The sequence below is a fragment of the Rana temporaria genome, chromosome 6 (genome assembly GCF_905171775.1).
Source record: "Rana temporaria chromosome 6, aRanTem1.1, whole genome shotgun sequence".
Lineage (NCBI taxonomy): Eukaryota > Metazoa > Chordata > Amphibia > Anura > Ranidae > Rana > Rana temporaria.
The window spans coordinates 2,058,356-2,080,894 of record NC_053494.1 but is presented as its reverse complement, the minus strand read 5'-3'; the positions used below and the strand labels follow the sequence as shown (position 1 = coordinate 2,080,894).

Genomic DNA, 22,539 nt, shown 5'->3' with positions numbered 1-22,539 from the left:
ATGAGGACCTACAGTGATTATCACATTTGCTTCAATTCCAAGTTCCCTACCCCAAATTTCAGACATCCAAACCGGACATACAGTACAAGTAACAATAAATCATTTCAATGTGTCTAATGATATGTATAAATTTTATAATTTTTATTTTATTTTCCAGTTCCATTTTCTACCATCACCATCACCACTCCTCGTAAGTGTTTTATTCTTCTATCAGATCACAATGGTGGAAGTCCTGTGGACTATTTTATACTTGTACAATATAATGTGATGATCATATCATTGATTGGTTGCTCTTGTTGTACATTATATATGGTGAGGAGTAAACCATCCAAGATTCTGTACACGTTTTTCCTTTTTTGACCCTCAATACACATCTAGAGGAGTTTCCCAAAGGGAATTTTCTAGAGGAAAGTGTGTTTTATACCTGTATGAAGACTCACATACCTTGCAGGAACCTCATAAAAAAACACAACCCCCGTTTGCTATAAAAGGGCCAATGTCTACAAGACCGTGAAGTTGAACATTGAGACAACTCCTCCCTGCTCCTGCCAATTGGCTGATAAAACTGCCCTTCAGAGATATGAACCAATAAGATGTTAGAGTCAGGAAGGAACATCCCTAAAATATGGAAAAAAGTTTAGATTTTAATGAGTTAAAGTTGGGGGACTATGAGGGATTAGAGTTATTGCTTAAAGTTAGGTTAAGAGTTGGTGTTGGAGTTAAAGCGGTGTTCTGTCCCCCCCTACAAAATTAAAAGTCAGCAGCTACACATACTGTAGTAGTATTGGAACACTTAAAGCGGAGTTCCGGCCACAATTTCACTTTTTATATATAAATACCCCTGTAATACACAAGCTTAATGTATTCTAGTAAAGTTAGTCTGTAAACTAAGGTCTGTTTTGTTAGGTTGTTACAGCATTTAGACACTTTATAAAATAGAAATTGACTGGGGCCATCTTAAGTATGGGCATCATGAAGCCAGACTGTATGACTTCCTGGATTTCAGCCTTCCAGATCTCGCACATGCTCAGTGCTGCACAAGCAGTGTCAGATCAGGTTTCAGCACCTGTGCTGTCCAAGTCACATGATTCTTTGAGACTGGGGAGTGCACAGACTCCTGGAAAGTTACACCCACTACATTCCCAGGAGTCTGTGCGGTGTAGGTTAGGAAGCATTAAGCACCTAGATGCAGGAAGTGGGAAGATTAACTATTCTGCCTAGCAACAACACTTTGAAGGCATCTAAAAAACAAAAAATTTGTAAAGGACTAATGACATTTTTTTAAAACTACTGATGTAATGTTATATTTATGGGTGGAACTCCACTTTAACTGTCCTGGATTACAGCGATGTCGTCACTCCAGCCGTTGCTTCCATCGCCTGTCGGGTGCTGCCACCATTGCCGGTAAGGTAACCCCTTGCAGAGACCTCATGAAACCCCTAACCCTCGGTTGCTATAATATGCCAATGTCTACAGGACCCTGAATTTGAACATTTGAGCCAACTCTTCCCTGCTCCTGCCAATTGGCTGATAACAATGCCCTATACGTACAATATAATGGATCATATCATTAATTGTTTGCTCTTGTTTTGCATTAGTTATGGTGATGAGTAATCCATTCAACATTCTGTACACTTCTAGAGAAGTTTCCTAAAGGGAATATTCTAGAGGAAAGTGTGTTCTATACCTGTATGAAGACTCACATATCTTGCAGAGACCTCATGAAGACCCCCAACCCCAGGGTACTATAATAGGCCCCAATATCTACAAGACCCTGAAGTTTGAACACTTGAGCCAACTCTTCCCTGCTCCTGCCAATTGGCTGATAAAACTGCCCTTCAGAGATATGAGCCAATAAGATGTAAGATGCTGAAAGGAACAGCCCTGAGCTCCGGGAAGAATTTTAAGTGTTAAGGATTAAACTTTAGAGGTGGGCCAAGTGTTTTGGCCAGGGAAGGGACAGGTGAAAGGTAATTGTAATAAATGAAGTTGGGGAACCATGAGGACCTACAGTAATTATCACATTTGCTTCAATCCCAAATTCCCAACCCCCAATTTCAGACATCCAAACCGGACATACAAGTAACATTGAATCATCTCAAAGGTTATGATAATATGTATTAATTTTATAATTTTTATTTTATTTTCCAGGTACGTTTTCCACCACCACCATCACCACTCCTAGTAAGTGTTTTATTCTTCTATCAGATCACAATGGTGGAAGTCCTGTGGATTATTTTATACTTGTACAATATAATGTGATGATCATATCACTGATTGGTTGCTCTTGTTGTACGCTATATATATGGTGATGAGTAAACCATCCAACATTCCGTAAACTATTGTCCTATTTTTGTCCCTCAATACAAATCTAGAGAAGTTTCCTAAAGAGAATATTCTAGAGGAAAGTGTGTTCTATACCTGTATGAAGACTCACATACCTTCCCGAGACCTCATGAAACTCCCCCAACCCCCGGATTCTATAATCAGGGTCTTGTAGACATTGGCTTAAGTTGAACACTTGAGCCAACTCCTCCTTGCTCCTGCCAATTTGCTGATAAAACTGGCCTTCAGATATATGAGCCAATTAGATGTAAGAGTCAGGGAGAAACAGCCCTGAGCTCTGGGAAGATTTTTAAGTGTTAAAGTTTTAAACTTTAGAGGTCGTCTAAGTGTTATGTCCAGGGAAGGTACAGGTGAATGATAATTGTTAGGGATGGGTTAGAGTTGGGGGACCATGAGAGCCTACAGTGATTATCACATTTACTTCAATCCCAAATTCCCAACCCCAAATTTCAGACATTCAAACCAGACATACAAGTCTCAATTAATCATCTCAACATGTCTGATAATATGTGTTCATTTTATAATATTTATTTTATTTTGCAGGTTCGTTTTCTACCACCACCATCACCACTCCTCGTAAGTGCTTTAAGTGTTTTATTCTTCTATCAGATCACAATGGTGGAAGTCCTGTGGATTATTTTATACTTGTACAATATAATGTGATGATCATATCATTGATTGGTTGCTCTTGTTGTACATTATATATGGTGATGAGTAAACCATCCAAGATTCTGTATACTTTTGTTCTTTTTTTGTCCCTCAATACAAATCTAGAGACATTTCCTAAAGGGAATATTCTAGAGCAAAGTGTGTTTTATACCTGTATGAAGACTCACATACCTTCCCGAGACCTCATGAAGACCCCATCCCCCATCCAAAACAGATATAAGTAACAATAAATCATCTCAATGTGTCTAAAAATATGTATTCATTTTATAATTAGTATTTTATTTTCTAGGTCTGTTTTCCACCACCGCCGCCACCACTCCTCGTAAGTGTTTTATTCTTCTATCAGATCACAATGGTGGAAGTCCTGTGGATTATTTTATACTTGTACAATATAATGTGATGATCATACCAGTGATTGGTTGCTCTTGTTGTACATTATATATGGTGATGAGTAAACCATCCAAGATTCTGTACACTTTTGTCCTATTTTTGGCCCTCGATACAAATCTAGAGAAGTTTCCTAAAGGGAATATTCTGGAGGAAAGTGTGTTCTATACCTGTATGAAGACTCACATACCTTCCCAAGACCTCATGAAAACCCCCAACCCCAGATTTCTATAGCAGGCCAACTCTTCCCTGCTCCTGCCAATTGGTCAATGAATCTGCCCTTCAGAGATTATGATACAAGAGTCAGGAAGGAACAGCCCTGAAGTAAACGCTACAATAATATATAATAAATAAACTATATAACTATTCTTCCGAAAGGTGGTTACGGATTCCCTCTATCTATTGCATAGATGTATTAACTTGTCTATACCTATAATTATCTAGTCTATTAAGACTCTGATAAGCACAATGACATAAGATTATCTATGAAAGTAAACACACTGATTAGTAAAACAATATCTTTCATTTTTTCCCAAAGAATATAGGAATATGCTAACATCAAATAGTATAACAACAGAACATCAAAAATACTTATCACAATCCTCTAGACTGATGCCCCGTACATACAATTGGTTTTCACATTGGAAAAAGCCAGATGAGAGATTTTGGTCGGGAATCCCGACCATGTGTATGCTCCATCAGACTTTTTTTTCAACTGAAAAACTGCTGGAAAAAGATAGAGAGTAGGTTCTCTATTTTCCCGTCATGAAAAAATCTGATTGGAATTTCCTATTGCGTGTACATATTCAGACACACAAGATTCCAATGCATGCTCGGAAACAAATCGACGCATGCTCAGAAGCATAGAACTTAATTTTTTCGGCTCGTCGTAGTCTTTTACGTCACCGCCTTCTTGGCAGTCAAAAGTTCACCGAACTTAAGTGTGACCGTGTGTATGCAAGGCAGGCTTGAGTGGAATTCTGTCAGAAAAAACATCCAACTTTTTTCCGACGGGAATTCCGCTCGTGTGTACAGGGCAATAGTTTTTTGGGCTGGGCTCAATATGGCAAAAGAGAAAGAGCCATCAGGCTCTCACAAGCAGGCCAGGAGCCAGAACAAGGGACTATTTCTCTTCTGTGTGCCGTTTTTTACACATACATTCACACCCACTCGTAATCACCCCCACGTGTATTGCCAAGAGGTAGTCATTTTAATATATTATATTGGCCTCTAGGGGCAGCATTGTCCAGCATTGTCTATGAGCACTGGGACGTCTTCAATGTTAGACAGCCCTTGTTCGCTTTGAAGCCTGTAATCACACATATCACACCAGGTTGGCTTGAGCCAAGCCCTTGTTAAACTTGCTAACTTTCAGATGCAGATTCTGATACGCTACAAAGCTTTGATGTTAACTGATTACATTCCAACTTGGGGGCCATCTGCCTGTATCCTCCAGGGAGTGAAATTCCAGACACCTGGTTGAAACAACCAGAGCGAAAACTCAAGAGTTCTTTTTTCAAACACATCTTGTATTATGAAATAAAACATGTTGCTTTCCAACAAGCCCTGAGCTCTTAACCACAGACACATGTCATCATTGGTGGACTTGTCTGGAAATGAGCAGACATGGGATTTGCCCCACTTGTCTGAATCGTAAAGCAAGCCTTGCACCTGTCATACGTTATGATGTCATAGAGCATCAGTAATCATTTTATGAAAAATCGGACTAGTCGAAGTTGTACTGTAAATGTACTCATGGTAATAAAGTTTTGACTAAATGAAGTGTTGGGTTAGGTTGCTTAAAGAGGAACCATGGACAAAAGAAATGACATATACAGGACAATATATCAGTAGAATCATCACAGCAGGTATTGTTTTCCTAAGTCCACCCATAACACATTTTTATGACCTGTTGATCCTGTCAGTAGATCCATTGTTTTTCCTCTTCCTGTAACCGGCCAAGCTATCTGTCAAAAGTGGAAGTTAGAAGTAGTCCCGGTTTCAGCAAAATGGTCAGCCAATCAATCAACCAGCAGAGGGCATTAAGTGGACCGGACATACAAGTAACTAAGGGTGTTCGCCTGTTCACCGAATAGTGAACAATTTGCAGTGTTCGTGGCAAATAAAAGTCTATGGGAGAAATCCAAAGTGCTAATTTTAAAGGCTTATATGCAAGTTATTGTCATAAAAAGTTTTTGGGGACCCGGGTCCTGCCCCAGGGGACATGTATCAATGCAAAAAAAAAAGTTTTAAAAAATGGCAGTTTTTTCGGGAGCAGTGATTTTAATAATGCTTAAAGTGAAACAATAAAAATGAAATATTTCTTTAAATATCGTACCTGGGAGGTGTCTATAGTATTCCTGTAAATTGGCGCATGTTTCCCGTGTTTAGAACAGTCCCTGCACAAAATGACATTTCTAAAGGAAAAAAAGTCATTTAAAACTGATCACGGCTATAATGAAATTTCGGGTCCCGACAATACAAATAAAAGTCGTTGAAAAAAAACGGCATGGGTTCCCCCCCAGTCCATTACCAGGCCCTTTGGGCCAGATCCACAAACAAGATACGATGGCGTATCTACTGATACGCCGTCGTATCTCTGTTTCTAACTATGCGACTGATTCATAGAATCAGGTTACGCATAGATAGCCCTAAGATATGACAGGTGTAATTGAATTACACTGTCGGATCTTAAGGATGCAATTCTAGGCCGGCCGCTAGGTGGCGAGGCCATTGCGGCCGGCGTAGAATATGCAAATGAAGACTTACGGCGATCCCCGAACGGCCCGAACGGCCCGTCGATCTAAATCTACGTAGTTTCCGTCGGGTTACGCCGCGTAAAACTAGGGCTGAGCCCTAGTTTTCTTAAGCCATGTTAAGTATGGCCGTCGTTCCCGCGTCGAAATTTAAACCTCAACGTCATTTGCGTAAGTCGTCCGTGAATGGCGCTGGACGCCATTTACGTTAACGTCTAAGCAAATGACGTCGGTGCGACGTCAGTTAGCGCAATGCACGTCGGGTAATTTACCCGACGGAGCATGCGCAGTACGTGCGGCACGGGAGCGCGCCTAATTTAAATGGGACTCGCCCCATTCGATTGAGCCCGCCTTGCGCCGGACGGATTTAAGTTACACCGCTGCAAATTTCCAGGTAATTTTTTTTTTTGGATCGGGCACTAACTTGGAAAAATTGCGGCGGTGTAACTTAAATCGGGAACGTTAAGTTGCGCCCGGGCTATGTGGATCTGGCCCTTTGGGTCTGGTATGAATATTAAGTGGAACCACGAACCAAAATAAAAAAATTGCGTGGGGGTCCCCCAAATTCCATACCAGGCCCTTCAGGTCTGGTATGCATATTAAGGGAAACCCTGCACCATTTAAAAAAAATGGCATAGGGGTCCCCCCAAAAATCCATACCAGACCCATCTCCGAGCACGCAACCTGGCAGGCCGCAGGAAAAGAGGGGGGGTGATAGAGCACCCCCCTCCTGAACCATACCAGGCCACATGCCCTCAACATGGGGAGGATGCTTTGGGGGTCTGTGACCCCCAAAGCACCTTGTCCCCACGTTGATGGGGACGAGGGCCTCATCCCCACTACCCTTGTGAGGGTCTGCAGGCAGGGGGCTTATCGGAATCTGGAAGTCCCCTTTAACAAGGGGACCCCCAGATCCCGTGCCCCCATACATTGCAGAGACCTCATGAAAACCCCAACCCACGGTTGCTATAATAGGACAGGTGAATGATAATTGTTAGGGATGGGTTAAAGTTGGAGGACAATGAGGACCTACAGTGATTATCACATTTGTGTCAATCCCAAATACACAGCCCCAAATATCAGACGTCTAAGCTGGAGAAACAAGTAATAATGAAGGATGTCAACATGTCTGATAATTTGTTTCATATCATTTATTCTATTTTCCAGATCCATCGCCCATCACCACTCATAGTAAGTGTTTTATTATTCTATCCGATCACAATGGTGATTAATCATTGAATGAGTCACAACCCAGGAATGTGTCAGTTTTTGGTTTGGTGGAAGGTAACGGGAAATTGAATTTGTACAATTCTCAGCACACTAGATGAAAGTGTTTGCATTTACACAGAAGAATTCGAAAAAATTCCCAGTTTGCAGATTCATTGGGATCCCAAACAAATTCACACATCTTATGATACATTCCATATTTCTCTGTACTTCTAATATTATCTGATCTTTATCCTCTGCTCCCTTTAGATGCTTCAACACAGATATGTAAAGCGGACGAGGAATGGCAGCTGCGGGACAAAGGACATGGATGTTTTTGCAAAGATCCGTATAAAGTCACCAGTATGTATACAAGAGTTTGAAAGTGGAATAAGACATTGTCAGCATAGGCTGAGAGCTTTATGAGCTTTATGACTTTGTGAGAATGAACTTTCAATAACCCCACCTTATGCGCTATGTCTCACTATATAATTCTTTATGTATGTATTTATATATATATGTACCGTATTTATCGGCGTATACCGCGCACTTTTTTGCCCTAAAAATCAGGGCAAAATTGTGGGTGCGCGATATATGCCGATACCCGCTTTCCCGCGCCGAGTTTGAATACTGCGCCGGCATATACCGAGCGCAGTACACTCGTGTATGGTCGGGCAGGCTCGGCTCCTCTCGTGCTCACGTCCTGGACGTACAGGACGTGAGCGCAAGAGTAGCCGAGCCTGCCCGACCATACACGAGTGTACTGCGCCGGCATATACCGAGCGCAGTACCCGACGAAGAGGACACCCGAAGCCGCAGACGGACGCCGGACCCGACTAAGCCGCCGATGGACGCTGCACAAGACACCAAAACTAAGTACAAAAATCTTTTTTCCACAGGAATGCAGGTCCACCTTAGGGGTGGGCGCTATACGCTGGAGCGCGCAATACCCTGATAAATACGGTATATATATATATATATATTGGTTCCCCAAAAAGATACTGTTTCATTTACATCATATATATATATATATATATATATATATAGCAAAACTACACCATTCAATATTGTCTATCAATATCGACATACATACACATAAGTGTTTTCTTATTCGATGTACTTTAACTATTTTAATGAGGCACAAGTAGACCTTTGTTTGGCCCTGTCGAACTTAATTAATGTACTGTACATAACTTCCCCATGTTCCACATAATTATTTTAAACCGCCTGTTATAAGGAGTTTTATTACTTCTTCTTGAAGACTTTCTTATCTTATCTCTGTGATTTATATGCATTTTAACTGTTGTCAAAATGTTCCTTCTCTAATTGTTGAACTTAAAATGAACCATCCTGATACACTTTCAAGAACACCTAGTAAGCTTATGACTGTAAGGCTGCGTACACACGACCGGTTCCTCCGATGAGAATGGTCCGACGGACCGTTTTCATCGGTCCACCGCTGAAGTGGGCTGATGGTCTGATGTGTGTACACACCATCAGTTCAAAATCCGATCGGGTCAGAACGCGGTGACGTAAAACACACGACGTGCTGAAAAAAACGAAGTTCAATGCTTCCAAGCATGCGTCGACTTGATTCTGAGCATGCGTGGATTTCGAAATGATGCTTTTGTGTACTAACCATCGGTTTGGACTGATCGGTCAGCGGTCCATCGGTTCGATTTTAAAGCAAGCTTTAACATTTTGGTCCGAAGGACAAAAGACCGATGGGCCTTACACACGGTCGTCTTGGACCGATGAAACTGAACCTCAGTCCATTCTCATCGGTTTTGACCGACCGTGTGTACGCGGCCTAAGACGTTCTGTATATTTATAGAATCATTCTACTTCTAAGCAATGATTTTGCAAGCATTCATAAATGATTATAACATAAGCATCTAATTTCTCTAACCGTACTATGCAATAATATGAAGTAATCTCCCAAGTTATTTCAAACTTTTCAGCTCCTCCTTCATTACCATCAGCCCTTTTCCCCATTTATTTCCATTATCCTGTGAGTTCTTCATGTTTTCTGTCATTTTGTTGGGATTACACAACGGGGGGCCCCTGAAAGATAATAAAGTAAATCCATGTTCCATTTAAAGCTTTATCACAGGTGGTTCCTGAGAAGACCTGCGGATCGTTCGAGATGAGAGCCGCCTTCCATAAATGTCAGTTCAATGATCTGAGTATTTACTTCAACGAGAGTCATGTGAAGGATAACGCCTGCTATGACTTCCAGGATGACCCCGTCACAAACACCTTCTCAGTCCTGGTCCCTCTAAAAGTCGGAGGTTGCAAAGCCCTGGCTTATGTAAGTGTTCTCCAATGCTGATATTATTGTTAAAGTGCGTGTTACCCAAAATATTTATCTGTGGATATTATTAATCGTAGGGGTTAATTCACTAACGTTTACCGCATGTGATAACACAGTCACGTGACTCATTTGCATAAATTATTTCATGCATTATATTAGATCCATTCCTTGTGATGTCACCGACCCAGTATGCACCGATCCATAAGGGAGCATGGCCACCAGGTGACGTCATCAGGTGGCCCCTCCTCTTCCCTATATACACTATATGTCACATGGTTGAGCAGGCCGACCGGGAGCGAACTTTTTTTTGTTCTTTGTTTGGGTCAGCGATGTGGCAGGCGCCATGCTTGGTGATGGATCTACATCAGGGGACTTCTATGGGGAAACTCGCTTTGATATGCGAGTGCTTTGGATTACGATCATTCTCCTGGAATGGATTATCCTCGTAATCCAAGGTTCCACTGTATATTATAATAATCTATCCGTGAAAATGCATAAATTAAAAAAATCCTTCAGACAGGTGGTAAAATAAAATCCCATGTCTCTATGCAATAGTTGAAGTTCCATGGTCTTTGTTTGGCCTTTATATGGCAGATGGTGTGGGTGATTGGAGAGGAGGACATAGGTGCCGGCACCATCAACATTTTATTTTATTTTATTTTTTAATAATTGTTTTTTTCTTTTTTTTTTTCTGTAAAGGAAACAAACAAAACTCATATCATGTATAAGATTAATATCATCATTGATGTGGACACCATTGGAAACACCCCAGAAAAAAACACCCTGATCGTACCCTTGCAGTGTTCCCACACGTTGGATATAATATCCAGTCTGAATACCGTTCCCGATCCAATCATCAGGTAAAAGGAAAAAAAATATCAAAATGTGAGTCTCACGATCGGAAAAAAAATAAAATAGAATGGAAAATAAAGTAATAGAATAGAATATAATACAAATTTGAATATAATAGAATAAAATAGAATATAACCAGCTTCTGAAATTTTTAATAGAGTAGAAAAGAATAAATTAGAAAATAAAAGAATTTAGAAAAGAATAGAATAAACAATAGAAAATAATATAAAAGGATATTATAGAAATAGTATAACAATATAATAGTTTTCCAAAATTTATATTTCAACTAGAATGAATTAGAATTTTGTAATAAATAAATTCAGTTTGAATAGAATAGAAAAAAATTGAGTATAAAAAAAAGAACAGAATAGAAAAGAAAAAGTTGAATAGAAAAAACAATAGAATAGAATAGAATCGAAATAATGTAACCATCATACAAAATTCGAATTTCAAACAGAATAAATTTGATTTTAAATGGAATTTGATATGAATGCAATTCAAATGGAATTTAATGTGAATGGAATTCGATTCAAATTCAAATGGATTTAAAAAAATTTGAATCAATTTGAATTTGAATAAACTAAACAAATTCCAATTTACGAAATTACGAATTTCTTACCATGTGATCAGCTGTGACCAATCCTGTGAACCAGGAAGTGCATTCCTCAGTTCACGCTGACAGGGAGAGCCGATCGGCAGCTCTCCCTGTCCGAAGGGGGGGTCTGTGCTGATAATCAGCACATTGATTATCAGCACAGCCCCATCAGATGTGCCCATCAGTGCCCAGCAGTGCCACAATAATAAAGTCTGCCAGTGCCCACCACAGTGCCAATCAGAGCCCTCCTAATTGCCAATCAGAGCCCTCCTAATTGCCAATCAGAGCCCTCCTAATTGCCAATCAGAGCCCTCCACAGTGCCAATCAGTGCCCATTACATTGCCAATCAGTGCCCAGCACTAAACTCTGTCAGTACCTCATCGGTACCTCATCATCAGTGCTGCCCATCAGTGCCACCTGTCATTGAAGTTTTTAAGGAAACCCCCAACCATGGTACATAAAGGATTTGAATATTTTCAATGTTGCCCTTAAAGCTCTATGATCGGAACCAGCAATGGCATGGTATTTTTGACACTTATTTTCTTCAATGATACATGTCTCCCATGACAGTGCCCACCATTTCATGACTATCATACAGCAATTTGCCTATTAGTCCTTACTCATACCCATCCCATGATACTCCTGCCAGCTGTCACATGGTGTGAAGGAGAGAAAACCTCTCTGACTCCCCGACCACCTGCAAAGGACTATCTGTTTCCAGTCATTGGGGATTCTGGGAACAAAGTGGCAGACATGCTGGCTCAGGATAGTCATGTGACCAGGGGCGACCCGTCTATTAGGGGTGCCCGGGCGCCGCCCCTTCTCTCCTCTCTACCACTTATGTGCATGAATATATCCACGGCCGCCCCCTATTCATGTGTCTGGCCCCTTTCGGGCACCAGGCACATGAATTACAGAGGCCAGTTTTTTTTAAGCACCTGATTAGAGCTAGAGGCCCTAATAGGCTTCAACATAGCATGGGTTTAGGACGCTGAGGATGCATCTTGAGCCCACCCAGGTGTGTTGCAACAGCGAATGAACACTGATCCTCCTCCCAGCCAATCGGCAAGCAGGTATGAAACCCATATCCTGATTGGCCAAAACATCAGGCGATCCAATTGGACGCTTAGCGCCGGGAGGAGAGGAGGGGACACCGGAGCCCGCCACGCTGGGAGATGGCCACAGCAGCTCTGACCACTGCTCTCACCGCATCCACGGTAAGGACAGTGGGTGGTGGAGGGGGGAGTAAGTGCAGTGCCGTGTTGCGCCGCAGGGGGGTGTTTGCCGCCCCCCCCAAAAAAAAACACCAGCCGCCACTGCATGTCAGTCATTTTTGTGTGGTATGATCTGTATTTAGGCCTCCAGTAGTGTAGAGAACCCGTCATGTATTGCTTTATTGTCTGTAACTATGATTAAGACTCCCTCCTTCTATCATTACCATTGGTAAAGTTTACCTTTTATCTGTCATTTACATTATTAGTGTTATATAATTAATTGTTGTTTATCATTATTTTGAAATGTAGATCTATAACTATCGCAGTTTCGGGGAAAGGAGAGTTCAAGGTCCACATGTCTTTGTATAATGGCAGCTACACGACTCCATACACGGGATCCGAAGCTGTCCTGTCCTCAGAGGAAATATTGTATATCGGAGTTTTCTTTCTTGGAGACACATCTAATTTCATTCTGGTGATGGACAAATGCTACGCCACCGCAACAAATGATATGAATGACCCACAGAAATACCACTTCTTCCAAAGCAGGTAAGCTTAGAAGATCCATCTACCAGGGACGTGAGGGGAGGTGAGTGGCTGGTGAGGCACTGGCTAGTATCAGAGCCAGATACACACAGGTTACACACCATGATCATTAGAGCGAGAGCAATAATTCTAGCACTAGATCTCCTCTGTAACTTGTAAAAAAGTTTACAGCACCGCCGATTGAGATTTTTAAGTACAGTGGAACCTCAGATTGCGAGTAACATGGGTAACTAGCATTTCGCAATACGAGTCCTATATTTAAAAAAATCCTGACTCGGTTTGCGAGTGTTGTCTCGCAAAATGAGAGGGATTTAGGCCAAAGCGGTGTACAGTACCGCGTTTGGCCTGAGGTGGGGGGGCGCCGTTTGGAAATGCTCGATAAGACACAGAAATACTCAGTTCCCAAGCCTTTCCAAAGCTGTCCTCGGGCCTTTCCGGCTGTTTCCAAGGGTCTCCGCCCCCCCCCCCCCCCCCCACCTCTGGCCGCAAATTATTTTCATTCCATTGACTTCTATGGGGAAACTCGCTTTGATATGCAAGTACTTTGGATTACGAGCATTCTTCTGGAACAGATTATGCTCGTAATCCGAGGTTCCACTGTTCTGAAGTTTGGCGCCATTCCACAAGTGTGCACAATTTTAAAGCGTGACATGTTAGGTATCTATTTACTCGGTGTAACATCATCTTTTACAATATACAAACAAATCAGGGTAACTTTACTGTTTTATTTTTTATTCATGAAACGCATTTGAAAAATTTCTGCGCAAATAACGCGTGACATAGAAAGTTGCAACAACCGCTATTTTATTCCCTAGGGTGTCTGCTATAACAATATATGTAATGTTTGGGAGTTCTAGCAAAAAAATTATGATTTTTTCATGTAGTAGAGAAGTGTCAGAATTGGCCTGGGTGGCAAGGGATTAATTACCATAAGTAATATACAAATAATTATTATATATTGTTTTAGGGTAATTCAATATTTTCTAAATCTGTATTTAAGCAGGAGGGTTAACGGACAAATTACTGAAGTTTGAAGTTATAACTTCCAACCAGTAATTTCCTAATAAATAGATAAATAATAAATTATTATCTTATAACATATAGCATAATAATATATGATTTATCTTGTACCTTTTCAGTAGCAGCAGATTCTCATTCTCCCTCATAACTGTGTGAGAAGAACCACGGGATTGTGGGTAAATCTTACACACATAAACACATGTATTTCCTTCTGTTTAAGAGGGCGGGGCTGGAAGGGAGTATTTGTCTTTTAGACACGACCCCCTTCTATGAAACTGCAGTGAGAGGCGTGCCTCCATTTCAGCATTTTTATTGGACAGCTTGGACCAATGGTGCTTTACAATTGGTCCAAGGCTCCAAGCTGTCCATTGAGCTCAGTGACAAGAAGTGAGGAGAGGCACAGTGAGCTCATCCTCTGAGGCCGCGTACACACGGTCGATCCATCCAATGAGAATGGTCCGACGGACCGTTTTCATCGGTTCACCGCTGAAGCAGACTGATGGTCTGATGTGCCTACACACCATCAGTTCAAAATCCGATTGTGTCAGAACGCGGTGACGTAAAACACCATGACGTGATGAAAAAAACGAAGTTCAATGCTTCCAAGCATGCGTCAAATTGATTCTGAGCATGCACGGGTTTTGAACCGATGCTTTTGTGTACTAACCATCGGTTTTGACCGACGGTCAGGCGTCCATCAGTCCGATTTTAAAGCAAGTTCTAAAACTTTGGTCTGAAGGACAAAAGTCCGATGGGCCGTACACACGGTCGGTTTGGACCGATGAAACTGAACCTCAGTCAGTTTTCATCGGTTTGGTCCGACCGTGTGTACGCGGCCTAAGTCTGCTGCAAACAGAGTGTGTCAGCTTGTATTTATACTGGCCGCTCTGTTTGGAGCCTCTAAAAGGCTGCACAAGGACCCCCGTATCTCCGGAACCATAGGTTGTAGGAGTCCCAGTGATGGGGTAGCAGTGTTCATTTTGGCAGAAAAAAAAGCATTTTAGTTTTAGTCCAATTTTAGTCTTCTGCAATTGATTTTAGTTGTCTAAAATAGTACTAATTGAGTTGACTAAAATGTTTTAGTCAAAAAAATTAACACTGTGGGGTAGGACTTCAGCTGCCCAAATGTGGGGTCTCTGTGATGCCAGGTTGCCAAGCTACGACCCTCAAAGCTTGATCGCCTTTTTTTTTTGTTTTGTTTTTTATGTTCATGGCAGTTGAGGATCTGTCTCACCTGCCTCCCCTGACTGCATTTCCCTGCCATCTACTGATACAGTGGGTGCCGCCGATTTTGTATTTCCAGCGCGATGGGATTGTGCTGGAAATCGGCGCTGCGAGGCTGTGCTTCTCACGCTCGCCGCCCCCTTGAGATGCAGTGCATCCATAGAAAACGATTGGGGGCGGCAAGCCGGAGCAGCGACAGAGCTCAGCGATGGCTCCCACAAGGGGGGTCGCGGGGGGCCAATATTGCTGCTGCCGAGCCGCGATATTATACAATATCGCAGTCAGGTACTGTACCTGGCATTTCCCTCTCAATGACCAGTAGTGATAGATGAGGGATCTGTGAACCAACCTCGGCTTACTCCCATAAAACACGGACAGCGGACTGGGATCTCCATAACAGATGAAAAAGGAGGAAACTATTGGAAACATGGGTGCAGAGATCTCTCTACCAGTGTCCAGAGACAGGAGAAGCTTCTAGATGATTCAACCCACCGGTGTCCATCCACAACTAAAGTACCGGATCTGATTGGCCTTTCTCTTTACATATAAACCATTATATACATTGTTAGTTTCCCGAATAAAGTATTTCAGTACAATGTGTATGAAATGATTATCAGTAAAATATAATTTTTCTCACTTTTATTTTCTTTAGTTGTCCTAAGTTGAAATATTCCATTTTATCTATTGACGAGGGAGGTTCTTCCAACAAAGGACGGTTTTCTGTGACGTTGTTCAAGTATGTTGGAGACAGCAACCACGCGTATATACATTGTGCTGTGAGCCTGTGTGACATCAGTTCTGGATCCTCTAGCCATGTAAGTCGGTTTCCACCTATAGAAGAAGGGTTAGAACATCAATTACACCTGCAACAATAAGGCCCCATACACACGATAGAATCCATCCGCAGATAAATCCCAGCGAATGGGTTTCAGCGGATAGATCCTATGGTGTGTACACGCCAGCGGATCTTTATCCGCGGATATTTCTCCCCTGGGATGGATTCCAGCAGATCGGATATTCGCTGACATGCACAACAAATCCATCTGCTGGAATCCATCCCAACGAATGGATCCGCTGGTCTGTACAGACTCACCGAATCCATCCGTCCGAAGGGATCCCCCGCATGCGTCGTAATGATTTGACGCATGCGTGGAATTCCTTATATGACAGCGTCGCGCCCGTCGCCGCGTCATAATCGCGGCGACGGCGCGTACACACCATCGCATGAAAATCCGCCGAAATCCACGAGAGGATTTATCCGCGGAAACGGTCCGCTGGACCGTATTCGCGGATAAATTTTATCGTGTGTATGGGGCCTTAGACATACACTCAAAACGGCCTCTCCTCCAGAGCGATGGCTTTTATTGTCTGAGGCTGGGTTCATACTATCGCCGCATACGGCTCCCTGCAAGGGTCCGGTGCGTCCCCTGTTCACCATTCCAGGTCGATTGAAGCCCTAAAACAGACCAATAGACGTACAGGGTCCCTGTGCAAATCCACACAAGAACCACAGCGGGAGATATGTGAACCGGCTCCATAGAGAGCTCCATAGAGAGCCGGTCAAAATCTCCTGCTATTGTGAATTGGATGCAGGGAATCCGCTTCCAATTTGCAATAGTATGAACCCAGCCTAAGTGCATTCAATCTGTAAGAGTTTCAATCATCATACAGTTCTTTAACTACTTCCCACCTGGCCACTGTACATATACTGCTGGGTGGGCGCTTCCTCCTTCTGAATGGATGTTCAGGAACGTCCCTCAGAAGGAGAGGGATCATGCGCATGCATGCCTGCGCAGCGGCGTGATCCCGATGCGCTTGTGTCACCCGTACACAGCACATCACTGATCGGCAGGAGGGTGAAGATATTGTAGAAAATTGTTCTTCCAACCTTATGATAACAGTTTGGTGAAGACCCTTTTCTGTTCCAGCATGATTGTCCCCTGTGTATAAAGCCAGCTCCATAAAGACACGGTGTGACCAGTTTGGTGTGGAGGAACTCAAGTGTCCTGTACAGAGCCCTGACCTCATCCATACATAGCCCTGACCTCAACCCTACCCTACAGTGTCGCAATTCACCTTTTGGAGGGAGTCTGTGGGAATTTATTTTCCCATTTGTGAGGTCAGGTACTGATGTTGGAGGAGAAAACCAGGCTCACCATCAGCATTCCAATTAATTCAAAAGGTGTTCAGTGGGTTTGAGGTCGGGGCTCTGTACAGGACACTTGAATTCCTCCACATCAAATGGTACCAATGATTTTCTTCATATATGAAAGTGATAAGGTGTGACATGAGCTCCACTGAATCAGCTTATCGGATTATCCCTGTAAATTCTGTGATGACTTCATAGAGAACATCTTATTCTGATAAACTTGCAACATTCATCCCTGTTTTCTTAATGGATCCACAAAAGGTACTATAGTGCGCTAAAGGTAAATAAAAAATGATGAAGTGTTGGTGAATACAAAGCTGCGACACCTAAAAACATGCGATATTCATGTAAAAAATGTGTAAAAAAGGGGGAATAAGGTCGCGCTAAATGATAAATGTGTGAAACAAAGTTATAATTAAACGTGCATAATCAATTGAATAAATATATACTAAAATGATGAGTTGTACAAGTGAACCAAGTCCAAAAGATAAATGCAGGAAATAAAAGTCCAAGGCTGGTGAATGTTGGGCCGTCAGACATGGTTAAATGAGTGAATCCACCACCAAGGTAATTGGAAGACAACTGCTCCTCACAAGTGCACCGGAAAGGGGAATAGGTATATGCCCTTACCAGAAATGTTGGACCCCCTATTAGACAAGGTCGTATGCGCCTGCAGATGACCCTCTGCGGGGGTGACAAGAAATCCCAGAGCCGTGCGTCGCTCCACTCCTGTCTGTTCCCAGCAGCTGCGTGTGTCCCGTCCGTTGTCTCCCTTGGGTGGGATCTCACCCTCTAATGGAAGAACGATCCATTCCTAGACTCGGACTCAGCATGCTGTAATATAAACTACAGAATGAAGATCAAAGTAGAACAATTCCAATGAGTTTCGATCTTTGAATTGCTGTAACCACTTTTTTTTCAGAGGTTGAAAACAAACTTTAATCAGATAAGATGGACCTCCGTTAGTGGTCTACAGCGCATGTAAATACAACCTTCTGCAGGGTCTTGTGATGATCCCAAGATGTCACTGGACCAGTGTTTGATCACCTCCTTAGCCTTTGGTAACATTCCTCTGTATGTTGGAAAGACAGGGGACCAGATTCTCGTCCAGCGGCGTAATTTTGTGCGGGCGTAACGTATCCGCTTTACGTTACGCCTCCGCAACTTAGACGGGCAAGTGCAGTATTCTCAAAGCACTTGCTCCGTAAGTTGCAGCGGCGTAGCGTAAATCGGCCGGCATAAGTCCGCCTAATTCAAATTTGGATCAGGGGGGCGTGTTTTATGCAAATGTACTGTGACCCGACGTGATCGACGTTTTTCCCGAACGGCGCATGCGCCGTCCGTGGAATTTCCCAGTGTGCATTGCTCCAAAGTACGCCGCAAGGACTTCATTGTTTTCGACATGAACGTAAATGGCGTCCAGCCCCATTCACGGACGACTTACGCAAACGACGTAACTTTTTCAAATTTCGACGCGGGAACAACGAACATACTTAACATTGGTACACCGCAGTTATGCCTCATATAGCAGGGGCAACATTACGCAGGGAAAAGCCTAACGTAAACGGTGTATATTTCTGCGTCGGTCGCGCGTACGTTCGGGAATTCGCGTATCTAGCTAATTTTCATAATTCGATGTGTAAATCAGCTTACACGCCCCTAGCGGCCAGCGTAAAAATGATGGCGTAAGAGACTTAAGCCAGTCGGATGTAATAGAAATCTATGCGTAACTGATTCTAAGAATCAGGCGCTTAGATACGACGGCTCGGATTCGGACTTACGACGGCGTACATGGCGCTACACCGTCGTAAGTCCTCTGAGAATCCGGGCCAGGATCTCCTAATCTCTGCAGGGGCCAAAAATGTTAGTATATATTTATTCAATTGATTATGCACATTTAATTATCACTTTGTATCACACGTTTCTCATTTAGCGCAACCTTATCCCCCTTTTTTTAAACTGTTTTCTTAATGGCCTTGTCTGTTTCTAGTGCTACTGCAGAGCAGGAAGTCGAAGTGTTGGAACCAGAACCCCACAGAGTTTTGATGGTGCTCTGACAATTGGACCAATTAGAAGATCAGGTAAACTTGTGATTGGATACTTACTTTATTTTCATGCTTCATGATTTTAATGCGCTTAACCACTTGAGACCCGCGCTGTAGACGAAAGACGACCACAGCGCGTCTCCCAACTGCCGGGTGGACATCCCTTTATATGTATTTACTGCGCGAGCCGCAGCGGGGAAAAACTGTGCCTGGCGGCCACGATGTCTGCCAGGCACCCGCGATCGGCCATTACACAGACAAGGACGTGGATCTCTGTGTGTGTAATGATGGGGTGTAAACACAGAGATCCACGTCCTGTCAGGGAGAGGAGACCGATCTGTGTCCCTTGTACATAGGGACACAGCATCGGTCACCTCCCCCAATCACTCCCCTCCCCCCACAGTAAGAATCACTCCCAGGGAATACATTTAACCCCTTCCTCGCCCCCTAGTGTTAACCCCTTCCCTGCCAGTCACATTTATACAGTAATCAATGCAATACTATAGCACTGTTCACTGTATAAATGTGAATGGTTCCAAAATAGTGTCAAAAGTGTTCGATGTGTCCGCCGCAATATCGCAGGCCTGACAAAAATCGCAGATCGCTGCCATTACCAGTAAAAAATTGTAGGCGCTATAACTTTTGCGCAAACCAATCAATAAACGCTTATTGCGATTTTTTTTTTTACCAAAAATATGTAGAAGAATACGTATCGGCCTAAGCTGAGGAAAAAAATCGTTTTTTTATTTTTAAATTGGGGATATTATTATAACAAAAAGTTAAAAATATTGGGGTAGATTCACAGACAAGATACGATGGCGTAGCTCCAGATACGCCGTCGTATCTCTGAGTCTGGCCGGTCGTATCTATGCGCCTGATTCATAGAATCAGTTACGCATAGATTTCTATTAGATCCGACCGGCGTAAGTCTCTTACGCTGTTGGATCGTAACTGCATTTTTACACTGACTGCTAGGGGCGTGTACACTGATTTACGCGTCAAAATATGTAAATCAGCAAGATACGCGAATTCACGAACGTACGCCCGGCCGACGCAGTACATTTACGCCGTTTATGTTAGGCTTTTCCCGGCGTATAGTTACCCCTGCTATATGGTGGCGTAAGTGCGGCGTACCAATGTTAAGTATGGCCGTCGTTCCCGCGTCAAATTTTGAATTTTTTACGTCGTTTGCGTAATTCGTCCGTGAATGGGGCTGGACGTCATTTAATTTCACGTCGAAACCAATGACGTCCTTGCTGCATATTAGGAGCAATGCACACCGGGAAATTCCACGGACGGCGCATGCGCTGTTCGGGAAAAAAATGTCAATCACGTCGGGTCACACAACATTAACATAAAACACGCCCCCTGTCCCACATTTGAATTTAGGCGGGCTTACGCCGGACGATTTACGCTACGCCGCCCCAACTTACGGAGCAAGTGCTTTGAGAATACAGCACTTGCCCTACTAAGTTGCGGAGGCGTAACGTAAATCGGATACGTTACGCTGCCGCAAAGATACGCGGATCTACGTGAATCTACCCCATTGTGTTTTTTTCAAAATTTTCTGTCTATTTGGTTTATAGCACAAAAAATAAAAACCGCAGAGGTGATCAAATACCACCAAAAGAAATCTCTATTTGTGGGGAAAAAATGATAAAAATATAATTTGGGTGCAGTGTTGTAATTGTCATTCAAAATGCGTCAGCTCTGAAAGCTGAAAATTGGTCTGGGCACGAAGGGGGTTTAAGTGCCCAGTAATGAAGTGGTTAATATAAATAAGTGACCATTATATCTAAACTCCTTCTAGAACAGAGATTATCCCCGGAGGACTTGGAGCTTGTTCTGTGTCTCCTGGACATCACTCATTCTTTATCATGATAAAATAGATTAGGACATTAGACCAATCAGTGAGCAGGAAATGAAAACCCTGACAGGGAGTACTTTATTTATTATTCCAGGTATTTATAAAGCACTGAGAATTTATGCAGCACTTTACAAATATATATTATACATTCACATCAGTCACTGTTCATAAAGCATTTAGACATTTGCAGAATGAAAAAATGTGTTTAGTTTAATTTCCCTTCGATTCGTTATTTACATAAATTTATTTCGTTAAATTCTTTTAACCAATTTAATTTGTTTTCGTAATTAGTTTGTTTATTCATATTCAAATCAATTCAAATTGTTTCAACTCAATTTTGAATAGTTTTCAAATTCTAATAGTTTTTGAATTTAAATAGTTTTCCAATTACCAAAGAGAATAAAATAGAATAGAAAATAAAGGGATGGAATATATAAAAAAAATAGAATAGAAAATATAAAATATAACAGAAAATAAAAAGACTAGAATAGAAAAAAATTACAGAAAATAAAAGAATAGAATATAACAGAGTAAAAAAAGAACAGAATTGAATAGTAAGAAAAAATAACAGCATGGAATAAAAACAAATAGAATATAATAAAAAAAGAAAAAGCATAAATTAGAAAGAATGTAACCATCTTCTGAAAGTCAAATATAAAAGAATAGACTAGAAAGAATATAATTCTAAAAACAATAGAATAGAAATTTGAATTTAATTAGAATAGAAAAGAATATATTAAAATAGAATAGAAAATAACAGAATAGTGAAGAAAAAACAACAGAATATAATAGAAAGAATATAACCATCTTCCTATTCCAATCAATTATTTTCTATTCTATTAACATTTTAATTGATTCTATATGAATTTTGGAAAATGGTTATATTCTTTCTATTCTATTGTTTTTTTGTTTTGTTTTTATTCTATTCTTTTCTATTCTATTATAGTCTACTATAGTCTATTTTATTCTTTTTTTTTATTCTATTCTTTTCTATTCTATTATAGTCTACTATAGTCTATTTTATTCTTTTTTTTATTCTATTCTTTTCTTTTCTTATTTATTCAAATTTGAATCTATTCTATTTGAAAGTCGAAGGAGATGGTTATACTCTTTATTTTATTCAATTATTTTTGTATTCTATTCTAATCTATTCATTTATATTCTTTTATTTTCTGCTTAATTCTTTTCTATTCTATTTTTTTATTCTATTCTGTTATTTTCTATTCTATTTTATTTTCTTTGGAAAGTGGAAAACTATTTGAATTCAAAAACTGTTCGAACTTGAAAACTATTAAAAATGAAATTTGAAAACTATTTGAATTGATTCAAATTTGAATTCCATCCGAAT

The 22,539-nt window shown here is 41.5% G+C and overlaps 1 protein-coding gene across 1 annotated transcript; it reads left to right on the top strand.

Annotated features, from left to right (window-relative positions):
- LOC120942789 (pancreatic secretory granule membrane major glycoprotein GP2-like) lies at positions 1–21,205 on the top strand. Its single transcript, XM_040355715.1, has 12 exons — positions 1–88; positions 158–190; positions 2,152–2,184; positions 2,890–2,922; positions 7,326–7,349; positions 7,635–7,727; positions 9,467–9,675; positions 10,378–10,538; positions 12,650–12,889; positions 15,783–15,945; positions 19,270–19,360; positions 21,135–21,205. The coding sequence occupies exons 1-12, from the start codon at positions 1–3 to the stop codon at positions 21,203–21,205; spliced, it is 1,239 nt and encodes a 412-aa protein (XP_040211649.1).
- Positions 21,206–22,539: the final 1,334 nt, after the last annotated feature.

Excerpts from the sequence above, each read along its gene's own strand:
- LOC120942789 (XM_040355715.1), top strand. The coding sequence starts at position 1 with ATGAGGACCTACAGTGATTATCACATTTGCTTCAATTCCAAGTTCCCT. Across the intron at positions 191-2,151 it reads CATCACCATCACCACTCCTC|GTACGTTTTCCACCACCACC; the intron begins GTAAGTGTTTTA and ends TTTATTTTCCAG. Across the intron at positions 2,185-2,889 it reads CACCACCATCACCACTCCTA|GTTCGTTTTCTACCACCACC; the intron begins GTAAGTGTTTTA and ends TTTATTTTGCAG.